Below are 12,903 nucleotides of genomic sequence, written 5' to 3'. Positions count from 1 at the left end.
ACTGGTATGATGTAGTTGCTGAGCAGCTTCACTGCAAGTATATTGTATGTTCTGAATAAATATATATATTTTTTTAAATAAAAAAAATAATATCGGTCCAATGACTTAGGATTTGTGCCACAAATGATTAATGTTAGCATGTGGAAACAGTGACTTGGAAACTAAACCAAATAATGGATTGCTGTCATACCTTGTCCATAGACTGCTTACAGGGTCAGGAAACTCACGTGTCATTTTTGAATTTGGGTCAACTATCCCTTCAATGCTATTTTGCATTTCGGGGTTTACCCACCTGTTCTGCTAGATGAGTGTTTTTGGGTACATACCTACTTACCTACAGAGTTTAGACTTCACCCACCCATGTTTTTACTACATCCCTCAAGGGATACTTCAGTATATTCTGGATACCATGAAGCAAAATAGTAAACCCTGGAACCCCAGGGAAAAAGGAAAACTAAACCAAATTCTAAGAACTCGCTTGGAGCTGCCAAAAACACTCCTTTTACCCTTTATCATAGATCAAAAATAGCTAAAGTGGGTCTTTCATTAGAAGAGGAGATACCCCCCTTCTCCACACCCAATGAGTAGGGTACTGCCAATGGGATACTGCCCAAATTGGCACTGTCAACATATTATATAATTGTCTGCACCCTTTGAAGGGAGCTTTCAAGCTACAAAGCAGACCTTTGTTGATCATCTGAAGCAGTTCATTCCTAGTTTGGTACATTGTATATGCTCTGGCATGGTTTCCAATCTGGTTTAATAGGCAGGCAACACTGAGTAATCCAATTACAGACACAAATTGGATAGGGCAGTCTTTTAAAAACTGATTGTGTACATCAAATTTGCTGATAATGCTAGATTATGAAATATTTCTAATTTAAAAGGAAATGAGACCCACATACTGTATAAGCCCCAAACATTTGAATAATGATGTCAATGCTATGCCATTGACATAGCTTCTCCCTGTCTGAAACCGGTTAAACACACAGGAAGGAAAGTTTTCCAAAGGAGATTGAGATTGTGCAATGCTTCGTTCCTTGATACCACGTTCCGGACACATCCATGAAAAAGAATGTTCCTAATGCCGCCCACGTTCTATTTTTTTGTTGTATTTGTAGCGTTTTATACCATTGGGACTTAAATTACATTTTACAAGATTTAGACTCCACGTAGAAGCTTTTTAGCAGGCTAAAATCTAGGATACTTCGTTTTTGATGTATTGAAACTCATTGGAGTTCTCACTTTTTTCATATCCCAGTTTAATAGGGTCCGGTTTTTCAATGAAATATCGTTATTTATTCTCTCAGTATTCATCCCTTGATACTGTATAAACTCATTAATCAATTTCACCGTCATGTGAAACAACAGAGGGAAATCCAACGTTGACTAGAAACAGTTGCACGGTGACTAGTCCTAAAGGTATGAGGGACAGTTCGCAGTCGATCAGACATCCACGCCAAAGTTTCCTGTAGCCAAGGTAAATACCACATTTCTACTCTCTCTTTCTCTCTCCTCTGCTTGGAACGACCGCCTACTTACTTTCCATTGGACACCTCATGTTCATTTAAGACGCTCATCTGTTGCACTCCAGTATCTGAGTGGTTGGCAATGCTGTCACCGGTCGGGGAGGCGTGACCGACCGATTACTGTCGGAGGGGGACATGGACAGACACAGTCGGACGATCATCACATCTGAAGGTGAAAGATCCCGCGGAGGGTCCTGCTGCGCTGAGTGTTCCGGAGCTGTCTGATGTAGGCTAATAAAGTACGCCTACAGTAGTAGAGGAAGAAGAGGAAGAAGAACGCCCACATGCATTGGTATTTCCTCTCTCGTCTTGTGCAATATTCTCTAACTTTTTACTTATCACGTGAAACAGTGTACGCAAAAAGAGCACAAGTATAGCCTATACAAAATTAAATTGAATGCATGTCAACATGTTATTATTTGATGGGCGTGAAATGGGTTTTTCTGGTTTTTGGAAGAGAGCAATGTCAGAAATTAATTTCGCACTGATTGCTCTGCCTGCCTCTCTCCACAGCCTTTGTCACTCAAATATGGGAGAGGCTGGAGGGAGAGATTTATACTGTAGGTTTATGTGAGGTCTTGATTGAATTATCATTGTGTCAACGATATTTAGTCAGTGGGTGCCACCGTGTAAATTCCTCAGTCACATTAGCCATAGGCAAACACTTGACAGGGTTGACAATAGGAAATAGGTGTTGCTGAGATTTGACTGAATTTGCCTTGTTATCATGTAAGGATCCCGTTTTGAAGGTGTTGGAGCTACATTTCTGTTCATTCGCAACTCTGTTTTATCAGATGTGGGCATGTGGCCAATATCTAATAACAAAGTTGAAGTTACTGTGTAAACATGTCTGACAGTATGTCTGCATCTGAAAATGCATTCTTTCACCAGTTCAGGAAAGGAACATTTTATTACATGATAAACTTGCTTGCATCTTATGATCAGAAGAACATGGAGAGAGAGAGGAGAGAACAACGTTTGAGTTTTCACCCTGAGGAAGGCGAGTGTATTATGAATTCAAACTTGCATTAGAAATGCATTTCAAGTGTGACTTGAATGTATATATTTGAATCAGATGTGTGTTTTGGTTATTAGACCCCCATTACATTGACATATTATTCATTTAGCAGACACTCTTATCCAGAGTGATTTACAGGAGCAATTAGGGTAAAGTTCATACACCACACTGCTTACAAAAATATCCTTATCTTTTCATCTTCAAGATTGAAGTGTTCATGTTCTCCCTCCCCATCCCCTATAGCACCACTCCTTTCCCTCCGAGCACTGTTTAGAGTGAAAACTACAGAGAGTGGGACTGGACCAGACACGGAGCATTAGAAGTTCAGGGCAAGGTCCATAGACAGTATAGTAGCCTAATCTGCAAGGTTAACTGCAGATTAAGGCTAACTACTGCTAATAAATTGTCAGGTCTGCTGCAGGAGTCAGAACAGGTCTGGTATAATCTGGCCTCCTGTCCCTGGGGCCTTGGTGGCCCAACCAGGTAGGGCCAGCATGAAGGATGTCCTCTGATTGCCTGTTAAACCAGACTGAACACGCACTCACCAGGCTAGTCCTCTCTTCTGAGGTGGCAGGAGTTTACAGGTAAACTGTGAATGAGAGACTTTCACTTGGACTAGAGACTCATTCTGAAGTAATTTGACTGCTGAAGCACGTAGTGTGATGTGTTTCTATTTATTGAAGGAACTTGTCTTTTTAACCTGTGTGTCAGATGTGTTTGGGGAGTCCTCCAACAAAGGTGACGTTTTTACTTACAAATAGTTTTACTTGCTCTGCAGTTTTAAAATAAATGGAAGTAATTTTCAACCTCTTTTTATACCTAGTTATTGTTTTGAAGCCTTTCAGGTGTTAGCGTAGGCCAGCTCTGAATGCTAAATGCTTTCCTAATGGTGTCACTCTCCTTCTTTTTTAGTTGCCAGTCTCCTGAAACTATCCAGCCAGCAACAACAACGGTCCCACCATCCATCAGACCATCCCTCATGGCAACGATTGTCATGGATAGGATTGGGCGTCTGTTCATCAACCTCCAGCAGGTAAGGGCGGTGCCCCAGATGCTGACAGAGGTCGCCCCCTCCATGCCCGGCACGCTACGGGACACCGAAGTTCCCAGGTTCTTCAGAGAGCGCTACATCCACGCCGGATACCGACCGCTCCACCAGGGCTGGAGGTACTGTGACAGGATGTACTACAATACCCACAATGCTATGTACAACATCCGGTTTTATTATAGTAAAGACGTCTCTGAAGCTAACATAATGGTCTCTGAAGCTAACATAACGGTGTCCCGTCTTTGGAGATAACATAATGGTGTCCCGTCTCTGAAGCTAACATAACGGTGTCCCGTCTCTGAAGATAACATAACGGTGTCCCGTCTCTGAAGATAACATAACGGTGTCCCGTCTCTGAAGATAACATAACGGTGTCCCGTCTCTGAAGCTAACATAACGGTGTCCCGTCTCTGAAGCTAACATAACGGTGTCCCGTCTCTGAAGCTAACATAACGGTGTCCCGTCTCTGAAGCTAACATAACGGTGTCCCGTCTCTGAAGCTAACATAACGGTGTCCCGTCTCTGAAGCTAACATAACGGTGTCCCGTCTCTGAAGCTAACATAACGGTGTCCCGTCGCTGAAGCTAACATAACGGTGTCCCGTGGCTGAAGCTAACATAACGGTGTCCCGTCGCTGAAGCTAACATAACGGTGTCCCGTCGCTGAAGCTAACATAACGGTGTCTCTGAAGCTAACATAACGGTGTCTCTGAAGCTAACATAACGGTGTCTCTGAAGCTAACATAACGGTGTCCCGTCTCTGAAGCTAACATAACGGTGTCCCGTCTCTGAAGCTAACATAACGGTGTCCCGTCTCTGAAGCTAACATAACGGTGTCCCGTCGCTGAAGCTAACATAACGGTGTCCCGTCTCTGAAGCTAACATAACGGTGTCTCGTCTCTGAAGCTAACATAACGGTGTCTCTGAAGAAAACATAACGGAGTCCCGTCGCTGAAGCTAACCTAACGGTGTACCGTCGCTGAAGCTAACCTAACGGTGTACCGTCGCTGAAGCTAACATAACGGTGTCTCTGAAGCTAACGTAACGGTGTCTCTGAAGCTAACATAACGGTGTCTCTGAAGCTAACATAACGGTGTCTCTGAAGCTAACATAACGGCGTCCCGTCTCTGAAGCTAACATAACGGCGTCCCGTCTCTGAAGCTAACATAACGGCGTCCCGTCTCTGAAGCTAACATAACGGCGTCCCGTCGCTGAAGCTAACATAACGGCGTCCCGTCGCTGAAGCTAACATAACGGTGTCCCGTCGCTGAAGCTAACATAACGGTGTCCCGTCTCTGAAGCTAACATAACGGTGTCCCGTCTCTGAAGCTAACATAACGGTGTCCCGTCTCTGAAGCTAACTTAACGGTGTCTCTGAAGCTAACATAGCGGTGTCTCTGACACTAACAACGGCGTCCCGTCTCTGAAGCTAACATAACGGCGTCCCGTCTCTGAAGCTAACATAACGGCATCCCGTCTCTGAAGCTAACATAACGGTGTCGCTGAAGCTAACATAACAGTGTCTCTGAAACTAACAACGGCGTCCCGTCGCTGAAGCTAACATAACGGTGTCCCATCTCTGAAGCTAACAACGGTGTCGCTGAAGCTAACATAACGGTGTCCCGTCGCTGAAGCTAACATAACGGTGTCCCGTCGCTGAAGCTAACATAACGGTGTCCCGTCTCCTTATCGATACAGGTACTACTTCCTTTCGCTGTTCCAGCGTCACAATGAGACCATCAACGTGTGGACCCACCTGCTGGGGTCTCTCCTTGTCCTGGTCAAGTTCCTCCAGCTGGCTGAGACGGTAGACTTCATCCATGATGCCCACGCCTGGCCCCTCCTCATCCTCCTCCTGTCCTCCCTGACCTACATGGCCTGCAGCACTGTAGCCCACCTCCTGGCCGCCAAATCAGAGTTCTACCACTACTGCTTCTTCTTCCTGGATTATGTAGGAGTGGCTCAGTATCAGTATGGCAGCGCCGTGGCTCACTTCTACTATGCTGTGGAACCAGATTACCACCGGTGGGTCTCCTCGGTCTTCATGCCCACTGCCACCTTCCTCTGCTGCCTGTCATGCCTGGGCTGCTGCTATGGGAAGTTTCGCAACCACAGCCTGCGGGTCTGGGTCCGGAAGGTGGGGCAGGTGGTTCCCTCGGCTATGGCCTATGCCTGGGATACTAGCCCGGTGTTCCACCGCCTCCTCCTCTGGCCTACGACGCACAGTGATGACATCACTGCCGCGGCCAGTGGCGTAGTCGGTGACCCGGCTATATCCTTCCATGGGGGCCAGGTAGCCTTCTTCCTGTCCAGTGCATTCTTCTTCACCAACCCACTTCCAGAGCGTCTGTTCCCAGGCCACTGTGATTTCCTGGGGCAGGGCCACCAGCTGTTCCACGTCTTCCTGGTGATCTGTACCCTCTGTCAGATCCAGGCCTCTCACCTGGACTACCTGGGCCGACGGCCACTCTACACACAGCTACACGGAGAGAGAGGAGCAGCAGCCACTATCTATCTGGTTCAGTATGGAGCCACGCAGGTGGTCTGTGTCTGTATAGCAGTCTTCATGGCGAGGAAAGTAAAACGGTTGCTTGACTGCAGAGACAAGTCCAAATGAATTGGTTTGGAGACTATGTAAGAGGGTAGGAAAGTTAGAATCACTTCCCAGTGGGCAAAACCGGTTGAAATGGGTTGACGTTATTACAGCCAGAACCTTTTTCCCAGTTTTGCCCTCTGATTTGGTACCAAAGTGATCAATGTGGCCTTGGTTGACTCGACACACACTGCCTTTGTTTTTGAAATGTACATTTATATGATAATATTATGTTTCTCTACAGCACCTGTGTCCTTGAGAGAGTGTTGTTTACCTTTTACATAATGGAAGTTGAGGAAGCCTATCACTAGCATGGTCACAGATCTGTGACCATAAGAGTTGGCAAGACTACACAAACAGATCTGGAACCAGGCTAGCCTAGCACTGAACAAAGCCTCAATGAGATGTAAGAATGTTGATAGCTTGCATAGTACTTTCTATATTTGCTATGATTGCTCACTGTAATCCTAGAATAGATCTGCTTAGTTGTTCTCTGTTTTTCAATTGGCATGGTTGTGTCAAATGATGTATGTTATGTACATTATCGTACACCTGTAAATTGTTGCGGAGGTTATGTTCCATCGCTACATTTTCCTTTTGATTGACCACGAGGGGAAAAGGGAAACGTGTTACCTCTCTTACCATGGCCTACCACTGCCAGGACACACTCTTCACTCAGTGCTGTGACGTAAACCGGAATAGAGACAGGCTCTGATTGGCTCTTTCTGGAAGATCACCATGGTGACCTATAACAAAACATCAGTTCAGCCAATGGGATTGAGTAAAGGTGTGAGGACAACTCCCTTTATACATTGCAACACACATAGCCAATCCCAATTGGGTCCCCATGCCTTCCCCTTTGCCATATTAAACCTTATGTGTTTGCAGATCTGAAGGGTGATAGGTATTATGTGTAGTGTTGGAGCTTCCACCTGACAGACCTGCAATCGCAGGGATATCGCCAAGGAGAAGGGCTAGGGAGTGTATTGGGACCGGCTTTGTTCATGTTTGCCCTTTGTCCATTACTCTCTGATTGTGCCATAGGGTGGTATCAGTGGAGGCTGCTGAGGGGAGGAGGGCTCATAATAATGGCGGGAGCAAATGGAATGGCATCAAACACATGGAAACCATGTGTTTGATGTATCTGATACCATTCCGCTCCAGCCATTACCACGAGCCCATCCTCACAATTAAAGTGCCACCAACCTCCTGTGGGAGGTATAGTTCCCCCCTGACTGATGCCCAAAAAATACCTTCACAACAATGCAGTGTTATTATGACATGTCAGGAATCATAACAATTTGCAGGGCCTTCACATTTCAGAACTTTGTTAACTTTATGGCATTTGTAGAACAGCAATAAAAACTACTTGAAGCCCACACCATTTTCCTTTCATTATTACTGCAACCTCAAACGTCCTTCCCCCCCAGTGAAATATTAAAGACATGCTCAGGTACTTTGGCGACTAGTATTTTTTTCAACCTCCGGTTTTGTGCTGGATGTGTCAATGTGTAGTTCATACATGCATCTATCAGCAGAATTACTGTCTTACCTCAATTAGCCACAAAATCCCTAGTTTGAAAGTGATAGCTCGTAAGATGCGCACACAGGAGAGAGAGAGAGCAATGATGTGGTGTACATAGCTGCACATTTGTGATGTAGTAGTCAATTTTCTGAGACTTTTGGCTTATGAGTGCTACTTTCAGAACTACTGGCTACACCTACACTACTGGCTGCACCTACACTACTGGCTGCACCTACACTACTGGCTACACCTACACTACTGGCTACACCTACACTACTGGCTGCACCTACACTACTGGCTGCACCTACACTACTGGCTGCACCTACACTACTGGCTGCACCTACACTACTGGCCGCACCTACACTACTGGCTACACCTACACTACTGGTTACACCTACACTACTGGTTACACCTACACTACTGGTTACACCTACACTACTGGCCACACCTACACTACTGGCTACACCTACACTACTGGCTACACCTACACTACTGGCTACACCTACACTACTGGCTACACCTACACTACTGGCCACACCTACACTACTGGCTACACCTACACTACTGGCTACACCTACACTACTGGCTACACCTACACTACTGGTTACACCTACACTACTGGCTACACCTACACTACTGGTTACACCTACACTACTGGCTACACCTACACTACTGGCTACACCTACACTACTGGTTACACCTACACTACTGACTACTGGCTACACTTACACTACTGGTTACACCTACACTACTGACTACTGGCTATACTTACACTACTGGTTACACCTACACTACTGGTTACACCTACACTACTGGCTACACCTACACTACTGGCTACACCCACACTACTGGTTACACCCACACTACTGACTACATCTACACTGGTTACACCTACACTACTGGCTACACCTACACTACTGGCTACACCTACACTACTGGCTACACCTACACTACTGGTTACACCTACACTACTGGCTACACCTACACTACTGGCTACACCTACACTACTGGCTACACCTACACTACTGGCTACACCTACACTACTGACTACTGGCTATACCTACACTACTGGTTACACCTACACTACTGGCTATACCTACACTACTGGCTACACCTACACTACTGGTTACACCTACACTACTGGCTGCACCTACACTACTGGCTACACCTACACGACTGGCTACACCTACACTACTGGCCACACCTACACTACTGGCCACACCTACACTACTGACTACTGGCTATACTACTGGTTACACCTACACTACTGGTTACACCTACACTACTGGCTACACCTACACTACTGGCTACACCTACACTACTGGCTACACCTACACTACTGGTTACACCTACACTACTGGTTACACCTACACTACACCTACACTACTGGCTACACCTACACTACTGGCTACACCTACACTACTGGCTACACCTACACTACTGGTTACACCTACACTACTGACTACACTTACACTACTGGTTACACCTACACTACTGACTACTGGCTATACTTACACTACTGGTTACACCTACACTACTGGTTACACCTACACTACTGGCTACACCTACACTACTGGTTACACCTACACTACTGACTACTGGCTACACTTACACCACTGGTTACAACTACACTACTGGTTACACCTACACTACTGGTTACACCCACATTACTGGTTACACCTACACTACTGGTTACACCCACACTACTGGTTACACCCACACTACTGACTACACCTACACTGGTTACACCTACACTACTGGCTACACCTACACTACTGGTTACACCTACACTACTGGTTACACCTACACTACTGGCTACACCTACACTACTGGCTATACCTACACTACTGGTTACACCTACACTACTGGTTACACCTACACTACTGGCTACACCTACACTACTGGTTACACCTACACTACTGGTTACACCTACACTACTGGCTACACCTACACTACTGGTTACACCTACGCTACATCTACACTACTGGCTACACCTACACTACTGACTACTGGCTATACCTACACTACTGGTTACACCTACACTACTGGTTACACCTACACTACTGGTTACACCTACACTACTGGCTACACCTACACTACTGGTTACACCTACACTACTGGTTACACCTACACTACTGGCTACACCTACACTACTGGTTACACCTACACTACTGGCTATACCTACACTACTGGCTACACCTACACTACTGGCTACACCTACACTACTGGCTAAATCAAAATCAAATCAAATCAAATTTATTTATATAGCCCTTCGTACATCAGCTGATATCTCAAAGTGCTGTACAGAAACCCAGCCTAAAACCCCAAACAGCAAACAATGCAGGTGTAAAAGCATGGTGGCTAGGAAAAACTCCCTAGAAAGGCCAAAACCTAGGAAGAAACCTAGAGAGGAACCGGGCTATGTGGGGTGGCCAGTCCTCTTCTGGCTGTGCCGGGTAGAGATTATAACAGAACATGACCAAGATGTTCAAAAATGACCAGCATGGTCGAATAATAATAAGGCAGAACAGTTGAAACTGGAGCAGCAGCACAGTCAGGTGGACTGGGGACAGCAAGGAGCCATCATGTCAGGTAGTCCTGGGGCACAGTCCTAGGGCTCAGGTCCTCCGAGAGAGAGAAAGAAAGAGAGAATTAGACAGAGCATATGTGGGGTGGCCAGTCCTCTTCTGGCTGTGCCGGGTGGAGATTATAACAGAACATGGCCAAGATGTTCAAATGTTCATAAATGACCAGCATGGTTGAATAATAGTAAGGCAGAACAGTTGAAACTGGAGCAGCAGCATGGCCAGGTGGACTGGGGACAGCAAGGAGTCATCATGTCAGGTAGTCCTGGGACATGGTCCTAGGGCCCAGGCCAGTTGAAACTGGAGCAGCAGCATGGCCAGGTGGACTGGGGACAGCAAGGAGTCATCATGTCAGGTAGTCCTGGGGCATGGTCCTAGGGCTCAGGTCCTCCGAGAGAGAGAAAGAAAGAGAGAAGGAGAGAATTAGAGAACGCACACTTAGACACTACTGGCTACACCTACACTACTGGCTACACCTACACTACTGGCTACACCTACACTACTGGTTACACCTACACTACTGGTTACACCTACACTACTGGCTACAAAAAGTGTATACAAAAGTACCAGAGAATCTCTTTAAAAAGGGGAATCAGCAGTTGCTACATACATTTTGGATGTCCCCATTAATTCTGTAAGAATATAACTTTATAAGGACCTAGTTTTGCAGGGTTGGGTCAATTACATAAAAATTCCCAGTCAATTCAGGAATTCCAATGACATTCCAGTTCCAGTCAATTCAGGAATTCCAATGACATTCCAGTTCCAGTTTTCTCCAATGTTTTTTTAATGAGGAAAAGTTGGAACTGGAATTTGGTTTACTTTCTGAGTTGAAATGGAAATGGAATGGACCCCAACCCTGGAGCTTAGTTCAACTGTTGTTCCCCATCACAACCCCAAATACAAGCTTGTTTTACTCCAATGTTTGTAAACAAAGTAAATGTAAATTAACACTGTGTAAAGCATCAAAACATGGTTAAAACTATCATTTTGATTCCACGGATGGTCAGTCCTTGCATCCGTAGAATTTTAGACTGGTTACATTTCTCCAGCCCCATCTCTCAGCCTTTTAACGAAACAGTAGCGGGGAGAACGTTTTATTTTTGTTTCAACTACTGATTGGCCCTTTTATGGAGGATGTAACCATTACATTGCTGCCACAGTATATTGCATCGTTTCTGTCTAAGCATTTGACAATGTTAAGCAGAGGTGTTGAAATATAGGGAATCGCTGCCCCCTTGTGGACAGGAAAATGATTTCATCTGAAACACAATATGTATCGTTATGCCAAGAATCCATGGGAATAGCTCACATATCCATCCATTGTCTCCATATTGTATAGTGTATATAGCAGGTTGATTTGTTTTATATTACATCACTAGAACTAATGTAACATTTGGAGCCTACTTTAGTAACCCCAGGAGTTGGTTTGATTGATGTAACATGGACACATTACAGCCTACTGTTCTATGTCCCACCAGAGTGCTGAAATGATCACTGTTATTTGTCCTCTAGTTGCGCTCTTTATTAAATAAAGACGGAAAATGATCCACAGTATTCTCCACACAGTCCCTGTTCCACTGACTGTCACTAAGCATCAAAGATCCAACCCCACCTAGGCTATTCATAACAGGCAATAATTTTGTTTTTGTGATAATCACTGTCCAAGTCAATGGAATAGCCTCAGGTGCAGTAATGGAATATATGGTAAGACCCCCCATTGGAACTGAAAGTAAATAACAGTTCTTTGTAAATCTGAATCAAGACTACTTTGGTCTCTGTGTAACTGATGTAATTGTGAACAGTATGCTAATGAAACTAGTTGAGCTTGTCATGGTGATGTAGACATTCATCACTGGCAGAGCAGCAGAGGGAAACAGGCCTGTTCCCTTCCATTGTGAGCCAGGCAGCAGGAGAATGTGGACAAAGTCCAAGTGTAGGGTTAGCTCCAGCTTTGTCTGCTGATTCAGGTTTTTCCGTCATGGGATAAAGAGGAGCTGAGCTGGGTGGCTTGGCTGGCTGCAGTGGCTAAAGGCCCTGAGCAAAGGATATCAGAGCTTACCAAAGGGCGTTAAGGGCGCAAATTATAGTATTGACATCAGTAGACCAAAAGCATCTTAGGTTTAGATTCTGTATACTTGTGTCAGCCTCTCTGTCCACAATGAGATCTGTTTGTCCAAGCACAGTTTCACCTCTCCTTATTCTTTGACTTTGACATTGAGGTCAGATAGCTTTCCTTTAGTGAACACAGGCATTTCCCTGCCAGTCCCAGCCTGAACTTCACACTGATCAATAAATGGTGTTGAATGATGCTGATTGATCAGGCCTGCCAGGATACAGTCTGGGTGTCTGATTCCAGTTTTGGGCCTATTCCTGGTTTGTACAGTGCCTTTAGACATGGCGATTGGAACTGAAGATATCTCATTTGGACTCATCACACCAAAGGACATATTTCCACCGGTCTAATGGCCATTGCTCGTGTTTCTTGGCCCAAGCAAGTCTCTTCTTCTTATTGGTGTCCGTTGGTAGTGGTTTCTTTGCAGCGATTCGACCACAAAGGCCTGAATCCTCTGAACAGTTGATGTTGAGATGTGTCTGTTACTTGA

At 45.3% G+C, this 12,903-nt stretch overlaps 1 protein-coding gene across 1 annotated transcript; it reads left to right on the top strand.

Annotated features, from left to right (window-relative positions):
• The first annotated feature begins 1,644 nt into the window (after window positions 1-1,644).
• Window positions 1,645-7,566, top strand: LOC118390837 (membrane progestin receptor alpha-B-like). The gene is made up of 3 exons (XM_035781523.2): window positions 1,645-1,821; window positions 3,460-3,714; window positions 5,293-7,566. The coding sequence occupies exons 1-3, from the start codon at window positions 1,814-1,816 to the stop codon at window positions 6,209-6,211; spliced, it is 1,182 nt and encodes a 393-aa protein (XP_035637416.1). The 5' UTR covers window positions 1,645-1,813; the 3' UTR covers window positions 6,212-7,566.
• Window positions 7,567-12,903: the final 5,337 nt, after the last annotated feature.

This window comes from Oncorhynchus keta, chromosome 20 (assembly GCF_023373465.1).
Source record: "Oncorhynchus keta strain PuntledgeMale-10-30-2019 chromosome 20, Oket_V2, whole genome shotgun sequence".
In the NCBI taxonomy this organism is placed as follows: Eukaryota; Metazoa; Chordata; class Actinopteri; order Salmoniformes; family Salmonidae; genus Oncorhynchus; species Oncorhynchus keta.
The sequence above is the reverse complement of the archived record's forward strand: the minus strand, read 5'-3'. Positions and strand labels throughout refer to the sequence as shown.